Genomic DNA, 16,428 nt, shown 5'->3' with positions numbered 1-16,428 from the left:
ATTGTCTCTCAAAAGAAAGAGTCGACTCTGAATCATTTAAACGTGTCGTTTTTAAAACCAATCCCAAGCCGTTTCATGTTGACGTCAACATGAAACATTAGCATATTGCCCGCCCACTTGTTGGTCTTTTCGCGTTGGCCTGAATAAGAAAATACAAACTCTTTGCTACTAGGTGCCAGTTTTGGAGCGGTAAAATAGCTGTTTCCCCGGTAACGCTGTAAACAAAGCAGCACTGCGCTCACAAACGCTGCTTTATCAGGCATTACAGGCATGATGAAATGAAAATGAGACCAATCGGACCAATCACCGCAGATTTGTGTCACGCAAAGGAGGGGTTTGGAAAAATGAATCGTTGAGCTAATCGTTTGGGAGTCATTGAGCAAATAAGGTAAAAATAAATGCATATTATAAGACAGCGGAAGTGTTTTTTGACCTTGCATGCATGTCAACCTGTTGTTGGGGATTCACAAAACCAAAATATGAACCTTTCATTACCCATAATAGGGGCACGGGTGTTGTTGCTCTGTCTCTGTGATCAGATCAGCGAGTTTCTGTAAAGCCAGGCTCACGTGTGCTTGCAGAGGAATGTAAACACTCACGAGAGTGAACGAGCAAAATTCCCGCAGTGAGTAGAAAGCCTTACAGTTAATGAAGAGCACTTCTAGATTGGGACAGCACATCTTTTCCAACACAGTTACATCTGTATAGTGATGGGAAACCGAGGCTTTCTGAGCCGTTTGAGGCTTTCATGAAATTGTGCCGAAAAACGGTTCATTACTCGAAGATTTTAATACAGTGCGCATTAGCGGCATCTGGTGGTCAGACTTGGTTTCTCCACCAAATCTAACAAAACATCGGGGACCTATTAGATTGTGTTTTATTAACGTCTACACCTACCCCAACCCTAAACCTACCCCTTACAATAATGCAAAAATAGTAATTATTGTTGTACAGTGTGAGAAAAATTACGCTATGTGCGCATGCCCAGTAGTTTTTGCTGTATGCCATCTAGCCTTAACCCAGAAGATGGTTTGAAAAAGTTTTTAATCTGTGCAAACTCGTGTCATGCATAGTCTGGTCAACGGATTCACATATTGATCAATAATATAAAATATACAAGTGTGTGTTAATAATTGACGTGAGTAGTATAGCAAAAATATTTTGGGTGATCTGTTCGAGGTCTCTGAGACCCCAGATATATAACATGATAAAATGCAATAGATGTGTGACATGCATTCAGTTTCTGTCTGGTGTTGAGGTTATTCTAAACTATTCTACTGAATCCCAAATAAGTGTACACACACACACACAACCAAGTCAATGTAAAGTCAAACACAAGAGTCATGCGAAGCGCCGATTTTTTCAAACCAGCTGTCCAGACCTTCCGATACTGCATGACATTCGAAGCTTCAAACATCATCAATCACGTGGTATTGTCATTTCCATACAAGCATCGGCACAGTGTGTGATACAATAGTGCTTTGAAAATTGCGTCGGAGCATCGGAGCCTCGGTATCAATCGTCCCATCACTACATCTGTACACATCCTCTCAATGATGTAAAAGCATGTCCCGCCGTCGTGCGATTTACCCGTTGATTCTGCGTCGCGGTCCGCTCTGAACAGCTGAAAGCCCGGCAGATGTAGCGTGCTGTCCGGAATGGCGTCATTCAGCCAGGTTTCCGTAAAACACAGAGCCAGGTTTCCGTACAAATCCTTGTTTGTTCGGGAGAGCAGAAGTTGTTCGTCCGTTTTGTTGGGTAGAGAGCGGAGATTCGCCAGATGGATGCTAGGAAACGCCGTTCGAAAACCGCGCTGTCTGAGCTTGACGACCGCGCCAACTCGCTTCCCCCGTCTGCGCATCCTAAAGCGCTTGATCAGCACCGCTGCACCGCCAACTACAATTGTCAGCAAAACGTCCGAATAATCAAAATCCGGTAGGAGATTTTGTGGTGTGTTCTGCCGAATGTTCAGCAGTTCATCCCTGGTAAAACTGATCGTGTTTGAGAAACAAAAAGCAGGAAAAACTAACAAAAACTGTACAAACACTGGAGAGCCAAGCACTGAGGCGGCGATCTGCGGCGCCATCTTGAGTCTATTGTCACTATGATCAGATTTTCTTAACTGCTGTTTTCTCACTGCTGTCATTTTTGTTGTGTGATTATTTTATAATTAAAAGGAAAACATGCAGCACATATTAATATATTCATCTAATCAGTGCTTTCATCAGTGTGGGTCATGTTGGGACGTTCGCTAACAGTATACTGCTACAAAGGTATTTCAAACTTCTTTTTACCCCTAAGCAAAGGATGAAAAAGAACTTCATGGCCTGAAGTGAACTCCAAATGAACTTCAATTTAATTTTGTTCAAAATGACACACATTTGTTCTCTGATTTCACTTTAAAGTTCGTGTGAACTGGAAAATGCTGCTGACTTTATTTCAGAATTGTGATGTTTCCAACTGAATTGGAATATTGAATAGAGGTCAGGGTTTTATTTTAGTGCACCTCCTCTCCATCTCTCACTCACAGCAAACTAACGGTTAAAGATATTCTGCCCAAGCCGTCAAACTAATGTCATCAGAGAAGGAAAGCCATTCCAGAGCTGAAGAAAATGTCCAGATTTTAATTAAAGTTACCAAGACAAAAACTTTTTTTTTTCATTGAATTAACTTGCACGGATTGATTGTTCACCTCTGGTCCAGCAATGTGCGCTAAGAAAATAACTAGTGTACATTTTGATTTCATGCAGATTTAAAGGGCACCTATCATGCAAAATTCATGACCAAAACTATTTACCTTCACAGACATAACTTTTGTAACGTATGTGTGTTTTTAACATAAACTTGTGCGTATGTGACAGTTTAAGTGGAATAAGACGTGAAAGAGAACTTAGTTTAGTACTCACATCACGTGTGACAGCCACTTTCTGTGCTCATGCTTTCAATGTGTGCGCTCAAAAAAAACGTATATCAGAAATTTAAACTGGTTTATATGACTTTAAAACGCATGATTTCAGTGCGATAGACGTGATAATCAAAACCAAACAGATGTTTTTTGGCAGAGTATCCTGAGGTAGGAGCTGTAAAGGCACAGGCCTATTCTGGAAAAAGGGGCAGGCAGCAGCAGCACATTTTCATTTCAAAATTTAAAAATAGGCATTTTAAAAATGATATAATAAATTATATGTGGGGTACTTTGAGCTGAAACTAGTGTTACGCTAGGGACACCTGAGACTTATATTACATCTTGTAAAAATGGGCATAAAATGCCCTTTAAGTGTATCAGTGCCATAAGTGTTATTAATACAAAAACATGTGAAGCTGTTTTGTTTTCGTTTTGTTGGCCATTCATATTTTACATTTATTATGAATAATTGTATATTTTGGTTTGCATCCACCAAGTTCTAAATAGAATGAATGAATGAATTCATTCATTCATTCATTCATAAATTAATGAATGAATACTTTACAATAAAGTTCCATTTGTTAACTACATTAGCTAAAATGAACCAACAATGAATAAACATAGTAACACTTAAAGCCTTTATATATAATGCATTATAAAAGTAGTTTTAATGCATTAATTGTGTCTTATAATGCACCTTATCTCATGAAAAATTATTACCACAAGTATAATACAATATAATACTTATCCATTCATTGTTACACCTTTAGAAAGTATAATGCATAACAAAAACATGACAAACAAAACTTCAAATATTATAATGGATTTTAACTTTGGTTAAATTGTTTTTATCAAAAGATATAATGCATCACGTACATTATGAATATCTTTATATTGCATTATACATAAAGGATTTAAGTAAAGTGTTACCAAAAACACTTTTAAGGCATTTATTAATCATAGTTAATGTTAACTAAGAAAACATTAGTAGACGTTAACTAATGGGACCCTATTGTAAAGTTATGAGATAAAGAGATGAAATAAGTGAAAAGAAACACCTTTCCTATGTAAAGTATTTCATTCACTGTATTCACAAAAAAAGGCATTATAAACACAAAATACTCTATGCTCTGAATATAAAGAGCATTATTTGTACCTAATAGCATGTGCAAGATCTACACACTTCCAGTGTTTGACGGGTTGACCATTTAACTGCAACACAGTGTCTGACTGATGCAATCCGGCCTGATCCGCTGGACCACCTGAGAGAAGAAACACACACAATATAATGACATAACATTGAGTGTTAATCAGCTGTGACTCATGTGGCCTGACAGATACTCAAACACACTCATGCACAATCTATGTGACTGCCTCAATTACACAGGTCACATTCTGACAATTTACAGTAGTGACATAACTGTGAGTGTTAATCAGCTGTGAGTCATGTGGCCTAACACACAGTGACCCATATTTGGCCATAATGATTAATGATCCATGATCCAGAAATACCACACATGCCGAGCCTTCAGTTCAGCAGTATCCTCTGGCAAAAATGCAAGCACACACACACCAGACACAAAGCAGTTCTTACCTGGATCGACTGCTTGTATACGAACAGGTGAGTCAGAGTAGATGGTGAAGCCAAAGCCGTCCTTTCCTCGTAGAATGGTCACCTAAAACGCACACGCACAAACACTCATGAGTACGAAATATAAGACACTGCAGTCCATCAAAGAAGCAGCAACACAATTCTTTTTATATTCTTATTTGTCAGTGAAGGAATTCTACAGACAAATATTTTTACTGTTTTTTAATGAGTCATATATTGTAGATTATACTGAACAACTGAATGTAGATTATTCCTTAAACAAATGTAGACAAATTATAGATAAACAAACATGGGTGCAAAACAACTTAGGATAGTATTTAATGACTGTTAAGCATGCACACTTTTTAAATTTAAGTTTCATTTCGATTTCATCTTACAAGCACAAACATCATGTGAGGCAAACTCAGAGACAGAAGAAAGCAATATCCAAATGTAGCATTTATTAAATAATAAGAAGAAAGCAATATCCAAATGTAGCATTTATTAAATAATAACAAAAGTAAGGAAACTAGAAAAACCAACAGAGGAACAGAAATAAACTGTTTTAAACTGTGTAGCCTCAGCTGACAGGGCCAGGCGTTACAATCTGATGCAACATTGTGACGCTATCACACAGGACACGTTTTAACCTGCTCAAAATATTATAATGATTTTATGTATATTTGAGTTTTAATAGGTTTTCATGTTGTCTTAGCCATGTTATTCCTCTTAACCGTTTTAATGTGTGTATGTCTTTAAGTGACTCTGGGTCTGCCTGTCATGTGACTCATCACATGACAGGAAATAGGAAATTAACTGTATACATGAGGCAGCATGGCAAGAAAGCCCTTATTTACAAACATGCTGGTGATCACCCTTTCTGGACTGTGGAGTTTTATTCTGACTTACCTTTCCAGATACAAGCACTTGAAACATCACTTGGATTGTATATACACTGTTGGACACTTTTGGGACATTCACTTTGGGACTAGCAACACGCTGGATTGCTTATGAACCGTTTTATCTTTTGGTGCAAACGGACTCCGGAAAATGAAAATGTTTTTAACAGCCTAATTATTATAGTTTTATTGAGTTGTTTTAAGTTCCCTGTGAATATTGTAAATACACTTTATTTATATATTCTATGTCTGTTGTTCGTCTCATCTTTTTAAACACTCCATGCTCACACAGTATAATCTGACCCCATTTTAACAATTGCAAGATCTTCTGATAAGGCAGAACGTTATGCATATACTAACGGGGAACAGATTAACAAGAAACTTAAGTGGAAACTTAAGTCCACAACACAAGATCACAAAGACATTACATCAAGATAAACTCTCTCAATGCATTCACAAGTATAAAAAAAATTACAACTTATCAAAGTGAAATAACTTGAGTCTGACAGAGAGTCAGTGACAAAGCAGATGTGTATGCCAGAAACTGCCCTGTTAGAGAGGCCTGTAATAGGTCAGAGTAATGAGTGGGTTTGAAAGATAGGAATATGTTGAAAGGTTTCTCATTGGTGAAAGGAGCTTCTTGGCAACTGTGTTGGCCAATCAATGTCTGTGCATTGAGAAACTATATTAGTGTTTCTGATCATTATTTAAGAGACGTGTGTGGTATTAAAGGGTTAGTTCACCCAAATATGTAAATTCTGTCATTAATTACTCACCCTCACATCGACCTTCTTTTATCTTCGGAACACAAATTAAGTTATTTCTGATCAAATCTGAGAGCTCTCTGACCCTCCGTAGACAGCAATGCAACTGTAATGTTCCCAGGTCCACAAAAGTAGCAAGGACATCAGTAAAATAGTCCATGTGACATGGTTCAACCGTAATTTTACGAAGCTACGAGAATACATTTTGTGCTCAAAGAAAATAACATAATTTATTCAACAATTCTTCTCCCCGAGTTACCATCTTCCACCATTTTGGAGTGTACCCCAGAACGTAATCAGTGTTGTTTACGTTCAGCATGCGCGGGCTTTCTCTGAACTTAATCAGCGTTGTTTACGTTCAGTAGACAGTGCGCGCATGCTGAATGTAAACAACGCTGATTACGTTCTGGGGTACTCTCCAAAATGGCAGAAGACGGTAACTCGGGGAGAAGAATTGTTGAAATTGTTAAAATAGTCACATGGCCTATTTTACTGATGTCCTACTACGTTTCTGAACCTGGGAACTTTGCAGTTGCATTGCTGTCTAAGGAGGGTCAGAGAGCTCTCAGATTTGATCAAAAATATCTTAATTTGTGTTCCGAAGATGAATGAAGGTCTTACGGGTTTGGGACTAAATGGGTTTGAGTAATTAATGACAGAATTTTTGGGTGAACTAACCCTTTAAAGGCACTTGACATGTTTCCCAGTTGCGTAACACCAAGGCAGGGTATTCATTTGGATTCAGATATTAATTTAGATTAAATATTTATTGTTGGACATCAAATTCCACTATTTAATTGAAACCCTGCAAGTAATACAAGTCAGTGAAATGGATAGATACCATTGCATGCTCGCCTCACTTATGTACTTTGGATTTTGAACATTAGGTTTCCAAAGCACCAGCACAAATGTATGCAAAGGTTAAAAGAATATAGGAGTCCATTTCTATTAAAGGTGAGCAGAAATGAGATATAAATTCTCTGCTTGCATCACGTCAGTCACGCTTGTCATAAAAGTGAGTGAGAAAACACATAAATACACAGTTTGACCAATTCACACATCATTGCGTTCACATCAGGAACAAACCGTACCATAGTGAGTTTGCACCCAAGTTCAGAAAAAGGCATTTACATTATCCAAACAAACCAGTGACATTAAACAAACCTGAGTGTGCACCAAGATGCAAGTGTGAAAGCCCCCTTAATCCTCAACAAATGGCGCCAACATTCTTTAAGAATGCAGGATTACATGCTGTCAGGACTTGGGTTCAGGTTCTTGATTTAGTTTTTCCTTCTCCATGTGGCAGCTTCACACAGCTAATTTGGCATTGGTTGCTCATTGGATCCTCACGTTTTACATTATTACTTGCTCTATACCTGTTCTCGCTCCGCACATCCTCAGTGCCATCCTGTCGGTCTTGTTCTGTCCTTTCAGTCCTGAGTTGTATACTGTGTCTCTGCCCAGTTTCAATGGTGGAATCCTGCCTTCTCTTCATGGTTTGATCTTTTGCTTTGTCCTGGTATTTGATTCTCTCTTATCCTCAGATCTGGTTGCTTGAGTGGACTGTATTGATCCCTGCCTGCTACTACAATTCATCCTCGGATAATCTCCTTCTGGTTCAGAATGTCAATCTTGTTTTGACCCTCACCTGACCCTGACTCTCCCTCGTTCCTCTGCTCAGCTGGGTGGAGTTTGGTACAAAACTGTTCAGCCTCTGTCTGTTCTTGGGTCCTCTCTCTATATACAGAACCTGACACATCAGTTACACAAACCTGGTTAATAAATGGCTCAGATGTCTGCAACCATATCTTTCATTTAACAAGCAGGTTTATGAACAGCAAAACACTTTTTATTTTAGAACCAATAAGGTCTGTGAGGTGATTCTAGGACAATACATTGGCAAGCCAGTAAAGCAAAATAAGCAACTCCAAGTGCTTTCCCAGTCAAGGTCAGGTGGTTCTCTTGCGATTGTCATTTTTGCATGCATACAATAATTCAATGGACAAGTATGGTAGGAATAAGAACTTGGGAGAATCCCAAAAAAAGTGGCGTATCCCAGCAGCATTTTTTCCTGCTTTGGTGACCACAAGAAAGGGTTGGCTGCAACAAAACCACTCGCTTGTGGATGCAATTTAGTGTGTGTGTGTGAAGCTCATGGTTTTCCTTTGCCTATAGCAGTGGTTGTCAACCCGCGGCCCGTCACAAATTCAAATGCGGCCCACCATGCTGAACACAATTTAAAAAATAACTTTCAGTTTTACAATTCATTTGAGTTTTTACATTAATTTAAAAATGTACTAAACAAATATAAGCTATAGTGTTTTTTTATGTAAAATAATTGTGTTTTTCATATATTATTTTCAGACATGAGCAGACCTGTACTTACGTAATTAACGTTACGCATTTAACGAACACTTACAAGCACGCACTTTGGCATAATTCAAATCAAATAGTCATCAGCAGCCATTAGTTCTGTAAAATTGAGTATCAGAATGGACAAATTTGTCATTAAGGGAGAAAAACGAAATGTGGAAAATGCCAGCGAAGGAACATATACAAACAAGAATAGTCGCAGTATTAGCAGTGAAGGTAGGAGAGTGCTGGACTTTCGGCATCAACTTTCGGTTTGCCCCGCCACTCACTTGAAGATGTTCAGGCAAAAGGAAACACCCATACTATGCAGCAATCATCCTTAATTGCAGAAATGTGGCAAAACATCTCTGGAGAGAACCTGGAGAGATTATTACATTCGAAAGTGCTTTCCATATTTGGATCAAGACAGGCTACATTTGTGAATGCACATTTTCTGCAATGTCGCACATCAATTCACGCTTCCGTACTCGTCTTACAAACTGCAACTTACAATTGCAACTTCACTGTGCTGTTACTCCTTTCGAGCCGAATTTCACAAAATTGGTCAGCTCCCGGCAGCATCGGGTGTTTTATTAATGGTGAGTAGAATTATTTATTTATTTATTTCAATGAATGTAATCGATTAGATATCATAATATTTAGGCTATAATATTATAAATCTGGTTGGTTTGTATTGGTGACGTAATATGTAAATGATATGCGTGCAGCCTGTGAGACTTGCATTTGGACCATAGTGCAGCCCAGTGGAAGAAAAGGTTGAGAACGTACTCGGTTACTAACATAACCTCGGTTCCCTGAGATACGGGAACGAGTACTGCGTCTTGCTAGACGCATATGGGAAAAGCCTTTTTTCTCCTGAACTGAAGCCTTTTTTTCATTCACACGGTGAAACTGCACGGCCATTGGTTCGTGCAGTGTATTAAAAGTGAACCAATGGCTAGGCAGCGGAGCTGCACGAGCCTATGGCGACGAATTAAAAACCAACCAATGGCTAGGCAGCAGAGCTGCACGAGCCTATGGCGACGAAGCTCGCCAAAGCCTGCCAAAGCCCGCCAGAATGGGCGGGGCATCTGGCTATACAAGCGGGCGTTCGCCACAGGATTGACAGGTTACTTCGACTGAAGCGACGACTGAGTCGTGCAGCTACATAGCACGGCTAGCAACGCAGTACTCGTTCCCGTATCTCAGGGAACCGAGGTTACGTTAGTAACCAAGTACGTTCCCTTTCGATACTACACTTGTACTGCGTCTTGCTAGACACATATGGGAACACAGTACAATCACGCCGTGCTAATGTAGTGGAACGACTAAAAGTATCAAACTTCCATAAGCAACCAATTCCCATAGAGAAGTTAACAACAACCCAAGGCTAAGATGGGCTGAGCTTCCTGAGGTCACACCCGGCCTGGTTAATCGTTCCAGAGTACTCCTGTAACTTCGACACCCAGGGGTCGAGAGCTAACAGGTGAACTAATGCCAGAGAGCTTGAGCGTGATATGGCCAAGGGCTCTCTGCCAGATCTGTTTACGCAGCACATGTCACTTCAAACGGAAAAGGACCCTGGCCTGCAAGGCCAGGACTTCCAGGTTATAAAATACTATCCATCTAGAGAGTCTTTGCTTCGTGACCGGAAGCCCTTTGGTGCAGTTACCGAAACTGACAAAGAGTTGTTCCGACCGCCTATAGGGGGCGGAACGCTCAATATAGATTCTAAGAGCTCTAAAGGGGGAAGAGCAGAGATAGCTCTCTGTCTTCTTCAGAGGGAGGAAGCGCGGAGAGCATAATGACCTGTGCTCTGAACGGAGTGGAGAGCACCTTAGGTACGTAACCGTGCCTTGGTTTCAGGACGACTTTAGTGTCATTAGGCCTGAATTCCAGGCAGGCAGGGCTAATAGAGAGCGCCTTGCAGGTCCCCTATTCGCTTTACTGATGCCAGTGCTAGAAGCAGAGCAGTCTTCAGCGATAGCGACAAATGTTGGCAGACTGTAGCGGCTCGAAAGCGGGCCCACCGATTGGCCATCAATAGGGGCATGAGAGGCCGCTATAGCCACCACATAGACTTTGAGCGTGGATGGGGAGCATCCCTTATCCAGCAGCTCTTGCAGAAATGACAATACCTCTGTCAAATTGGAAGTATGAGGGTCTTTGCCACGGTTTAGACACCAAGCGGAGAAAAAAGACCACTTCAAGGCGTAGAGGCGTCTCGTAGACGGGGCTCTAGCCTCCGAAATTGTGTTTAAAACTCGCTCTGGGCGGCTTGAAGGCTCTGGGAGGCTCGAAGGCTCCCGTCGAGCGGCCAGAGGTGCAGGGCCCATAGGTCGGGCCGAGGATGCCATATTGTTCCGTTCGCTTGAGAGAGGAGATCCTGTCTCAGCGGAACAGGCCAAAGTGCCGCTATCAACAGTTGAGTTAGCTCTGATAGCCACAGCTGGTTCATCCAAAGGGGGGCCACCAGGAGAACCTTGTGTTTTTGTTCCCTTACTCGCCTGATTACCTGTGGAATCAGAGCGATCAGAGGAAAAGCATAAAAAAGGAGGTTGGGCCAATCGTGGGCCAACGCGTGTCCCTGGTCTTTGAGAAATAAATTGGGCAGTGAGAGTTGTCTTCTGAGGCAAAGAGGTCCACCTCGGCCTCGCCGAAGATCTCCCAGATTTTCTGAACCGTCTGCAGATGGAGCGTCCACTCCCCTGAGGGGACATTGCTCTTTGATAGCATGTCCGCTCCTTGGTTCAATTTGCCCGGTATATACGCTGCTCTCAGCTAGTGCAGGTTGAGTTGAGCCCATTCCAGGAAGCGCTCTACCAGAGTGAAGAGACACTTCGAGGAGAGGCCTCCCTGGCAATTTATGTAGGACACCACAGACATGTTGTCCGATCGGATTAGCACATGGGTGTCCTTTTAGGACTGGCAGGAAGAACTGACAGGCTCGACATACTGCTAGCATCTCCAGGCAGTTAATGTGGAAGCCTTTTTCCGCCTTTGACCAGTGGCCGAAAGTCAGTATGCCCTCACACAGCGCGTTTCAACCAGCGCTGAAGGGGGCGCATACGAAGCAGACCCAACTGTAGCATGCCGCCATGAGGCCCAGCATCCTCTGAAACGCTTTAAGAGGGCGAGTGGAACCAATCTCGAAGGAGGTTGCCAGCCTCCGTATGGCCAGAGCTTGTTCCGGAGAAGGGAAGGACCGAAAGGAAGGACCGTGTATTGATAAGCCACTCCCTTGAACGCGAATCTCAAGAATCGCCTGTGACAGGGGGCTATCTGGATGTGAAAGTATGCATCCTTCAGGTCCAGAGAAAAGAACCAGTCCCCTGAGCGAATTTGTGCAAGGATCTGTTTCAATTTAATCATCCTGAACGACCTTTTCATGAGGGCGTGATTCAGGTGTCTGAGATCGAGGATGGGCCGGAGGCCACCATCTTTTTTGTGGACGAGGAAGTAACGGCTGTATAAGCCTGACTCGCTCTCGGCTGGAGGAACCATTTCCACGGCTCTTTTTGCCAGCAGATTGCTGAAGCGCAGGGGTCTTTGAGCGAATTGGAGTGAATATCCTCGTTTTATTATAACCCATAACCCATCTCGACACTCCGGGGGTGGCCTGCCAGGGTTTGGCCATGCGAGAGCGTCCCCACGTCTGCTGCGCCTTAGCGGGCTGAACGGCGGGGGCGGCAGGTGCTGGCTTCGCGGGCTGCTGAGTCGGCGCAGACTTAGGGCGAGCAGAGGCAGTAGCGGAGTTGGAGCGCTTAGGCAGGAAATGTCGCATAGCTTGGGACGATTTCTGTGCCTCCGTGAAGCGCTCGGCGAATCCTTCGACCACCGGGCCGAAGAGACCTTTGGGAGAGACCGGAGCATCGAGGAAGGGGATCTTATCCGCGTCCTGGAGCATCGAGGAAGGGGATCTTATCCTCGTACTTGATCTCTGTTAGCGTCAGCCACAAATGGCGCTCGAGCACCACAAGGCTGGCCATCGATCTCCCGATCGCCTGAGCGGTGGTCTTGGTGGCACGCAGAGCCAGGTCGGTTGCGCTCCTCAGCTACCTGAGGGTTGCGGGGTCCAGGCCAGACTCATCGGAGGATGTGAGAATCTTGGGCTGAAAGACCTGGAGGACCGCCATTGAATGAAGTTCCGAAGCCGTCTGTCCAGTTGAAGTGTAGGCGCATCCAGCGAGAGCTGAAGTGGTTCTACACGGCTTGGACGGGTGAGAGGCCTTTGCTCTCCAGCCGATGGCCGTTATCGTACCCTTTCTCTTCAGCGCCGTCGATGGAAGTGAGGGCGGATGAAGAAGCAGTACGGAGGCGGGTGGAATAGGGAGCGCGCCACGATCTGGTGAGCTCATCATGGACCTCCGGAAAAAACGGAGAGGAACGCTGACGAGGGGCCTGGCGGCGCCCCGGCAGGAACCATTCATCCAGACAGCTGCGGGAGGGCTCCTCTGCAAGGACGGGAGAATACTCTCTCTGGGGCGAGAGCGAGGCACGCGGGATCTGGGCCGACGTGGGCTTGCTCGCAGCAGGTCACTCGAGCCCTCTGCCCCGCTGTTTTTTCCTCACAGGTCCCTGGGAGGAAGAAAACGGGAAGGCGCAAGGGGCAGAGTCGCTCTCTGAAAAGAAAGCGATCTGTGAGCGGAGAGAGGCGAGACTGAAGTTCTCACAATGGGAACTAATAGCTCCCGTGAGCGCAGCTTCCGCATGGGATTTCCCCAAGCAGGAAACGCACTCCGTGTGGCCGTCATCGGCGTGCAGGGGAGACCCGCACGAACCGCAGTAACGGCGTGGCATTTGCAACAACGCCAAGCTCTTTTAGTAGCTCTTTTAGTATCGCCGGATGGTGTCAGGAGAAACGGACCAATGTCCATTCTGGCGGGCTTTGGCAGGCTTCGTCGCCATAGGCTCGTGCAGCTCCGCTGCCTAGCCATTGGTTAATTTTTAATACACTGCACGAACCAATGGCCGTGCAGTTTCACTGCGTGAATGGAAAAAAAGGCTTCAGTTCAGGAGAAAAAAGGCTTTTCCCATATGCGTCTAGCAAGACGCAGTACTTGTGTAGTATCGAAAGGGAACCACTGGCCTATAGGTATCAGGGCCCATTCTACAAGGAATGTGGCCTCATCTTGGGCCTTGGCCAGAGGTGTTTTTTGGTGACAAGCAGAGCTTCTCCAAATCATCAGATTTTAGAATTTGAATCACAAACTTGCCCGCTTCTAAGGCTTAGTCGTGCATATGTCTGTGGTGTGAGAATTTTATAGTGAGCAGATCCACCACGTCTGCAGAGGGTGTTTAAGCCTCTGTGTGCAATGGCTGATCTTTACATGAAATGAATGGATTACAGCAGAAATCTGGATTAAACAGAAAGACACTACAACTGTGAGAGAAAAGAGGGAGAGGGAAGGAAGGGGGTAGAAGGGTGAAGAGGATATGAATAGAATGAGAGTAAAGAGGAGAAAATGACAGGGTATGAGAGAATTAAAAAGGTGTTGTCACCAACATGCTCTAGCAGTTGACCAGAAAACTTGTTCCTTATGCTTTTCATTTAGGCTACTTCTCTTCATCAGATGATGCATGTTCTCCATGTTATTATGCTCAGTTAACATCTGAAAAGAAAACATTTATTTTTTATTTTATCTGCTATCATCTAGAGCAGTGCTTCCCAAACCTGTCCTGTAGGCCCCCACCACTGCACATTTAGCACTGCAGAAACTGACACACCCAATTTAGGTCTTGCAGTCTCTACCAACGAGTTAAGTTGAATCAGGTGTGTTAGTTTACACGACACAGGTTTCAACTAAAAACAATAACCTTTTAATGCGTTTAGTCATTCATTTACACAACAACTGTGTTTTGGGAGCCTGAAAATGCTAACTTTTGAAAATGTGCAAGTTTTTGAAAATGGTACCATTAGTGTAGGGTGACCATACGTGCCATTTTCCCAGGACGCGTCCTGGGAAAATGGCACGTATGGTCACCCTACATTAGTGTGTCCATGTAACTTAGAAAATTTACAAGAAACTTGTAAAAATGGTGACACCATGTGCATGCATATTACATGCTCAGTCTATAGGAATGCATATGTGCATAGGCATTTAGTGTTTCTTTACAAACTGTACACTACTTTACGCTGGAGACATTTGAAATGCATGTATACCTGGTGTAAATGATAAATGCATCTTGGCTGACCACTTGTGATCAGATCACTGAAAATGCTCTTAAATACTGTATAAACATAGCCTGTCTTTCACTTGATGAATTCCTGAGATAATTTGTGGGCGTTAAGAAGCTGCTATCAATATGCAGGAGAGGTGGGATCTCAAGGGGTCTCAAGTGCAATGCTGTACCAGATAAGCTTATTGCTGGACCATAAGTCACTACAATAAGCCTACAATACTGGTTTTAATTTAGAGCTTTAGGGTTAGACTGGAAAATTTCAGTGATCCATGATTCATCCTTGTTTGTCGACTGTCAGTCAAAGAACCAGAGTTGTCACAACAGTGGCACATACTCTATTTGGTCAGAGGAATTCTTGTAGTACGATTTTTTGCAATCAAAGACTCTTGGTGCAGGTTCATAACTATACCTTAAAGCACTGATTTAATGACATTCATACATTATTTAAGTGTGGCTTAAGTCTCCAAATACTTTTAAGAATCACTGTATGTGGATCTATCTGAAGTTGACATGTATGGAACAAGATAAGCGGCACACTTTAATTTGGGGACCAATTCTAACTATTAACTATGACTTTTTCCCTCAATAAACTCCTATTTTGCTGCTTATTAATAATTAGTAAGGTAGTTGTTAAATTTAGGCACTGTATGGGGCCTGATTAAGGGATCTAAAATATGATCATGCAGAATAAGACATTAATATGTGCTTAATAAGTACTAATAAACAGCCAATATGCCCATAATATTCATGCTACTAAACAACTAGTTAATAGTGAGAATTTGTCCCTAATCTAAAGTGTTACCAACATATTTTCTATGTATTTGTCCCTAATCTAAAGTGTTACCAACATATTTTCTATGTATCTCAATAAAACCAGATATTTTCCCCATTGATCACATGGAGCACTTGATTCAGTAATCCAGAATAAATGAAATTGAGAAATAAAAAATATGCTCGAGGATGAATGCACTCTTGATAAGAAACCATTAACATCACAGCAGCATCAGATATTTTCCAAATGACTGCGAAGATAAAAAATAAAATAAAAAAACTTTTGTTTGTTTTGAGAGTCTGCCCCACCCTCATTCTGTGCCAGACAAAACTTCTACAACTGCAGGGCACTGTAACCCTGGCAAACCTGATGAGTTCATAGCCTATGTTTGGGCACAGTTAATTTTAAAGCTCATTTTAAAGCAACAAAAAGCTGAGGAGGGCAAGGCAATAAAAAGCGCATAGAGCACTGCTCTCAGAAGGGCATTAAATGGGCACTGAAGTCTTTTCAATCCATCACTTCACCTCTATTGAGAATTCCGAAGGTATTTTGGTAACGCTTTAGATTACAACCCGCAATGTACTGCGTAAGTAAACAGAATTTACAGCATAACTTTTTTGTAATTACAGTGTACCTATTCAGTACCTCCGTGTAGGTATAAGGGAACAATATGCTAAGTTTGGGGAATAAAGGAGTAATAATCTGTAAAATGACAAATTATATCTACTGTAAGTATTTTAAAACTAAGGGGTAGTCACAGTTACCTCCGTTTGTACCCTCCATTTTGTTTCTCTTTTTACTCAGTTTTTGTTTCTGTTGTGTGCCCTATGGATCCCCTCCTTCGCCCCGAATTCACGCCCAGAGGCCGTGACGTCAGTCAAGGTGTGTGAGCCGGCAACAACGCCTGCCACGAGGGAGAAAGCCACGGACAGTGTGAGTGCAGTTCAGTTCACAGCGCCCTC

The 16,428-nt window shown here is 42.6% G+C and overlaps 1 protein-coding gene across 3 annotated transcripts in view; it reads right to left on the bottom strand.

Annotated features, from left to right (window-relative positions):
- LOC107693410 (regulator of G-protein signaling 3-like) overlaps nucleotides 1-16,428 on the bottom strand; it is a 176,254-nt gene that overhangs the window by 144,318 nt on the left and 15,508 nt on the right. For all 3 annotated transcript variants that reach the window (XM_016492794.1, XM_016492796.1, XM_016492795.1), the window contains exons 3-4: nucleotides 4,500-4,581; nucleotides 4,062-4,167 (exon numbers count right to left, since the gene is read on the bottom strand). In XM_016492794.1, coding sequence (XP_016348280.1) covers nucleotides 4,062-4,167; nucleotides 4,500-4,581 — 188 coding nt within the window. The remainder of the gene's footprint in view (nucleotides 1-4,061; nucleotides 4,168-4,499; nucleotides 4,582-16,428) is intronic.

The sequence above is a fragment of the Sinocyclocheilus anshuiensis genome, unplaced genomic scaffold (genome assembly GCF_001515605.1).
Source record: "Sinocyclocheilus anshuiensis isolate Anshui unplaced genomic scaffold, SAMN03320099.WGS_v1.1 scaffold1558, whole genome shotgun sequence".
Lineage (NCBI taxonomy): Eukaryota > Metazoa > Chordata > Actinopteri > Cypriniformes > Cyprinidae > Sinocyclocheilus > Sinocyclocheilus anshuiensis.
Note: the sequence above shows the minus strand (reverse complement) of the source record. Positions and strands in the feature narration are given on the sequence as shown.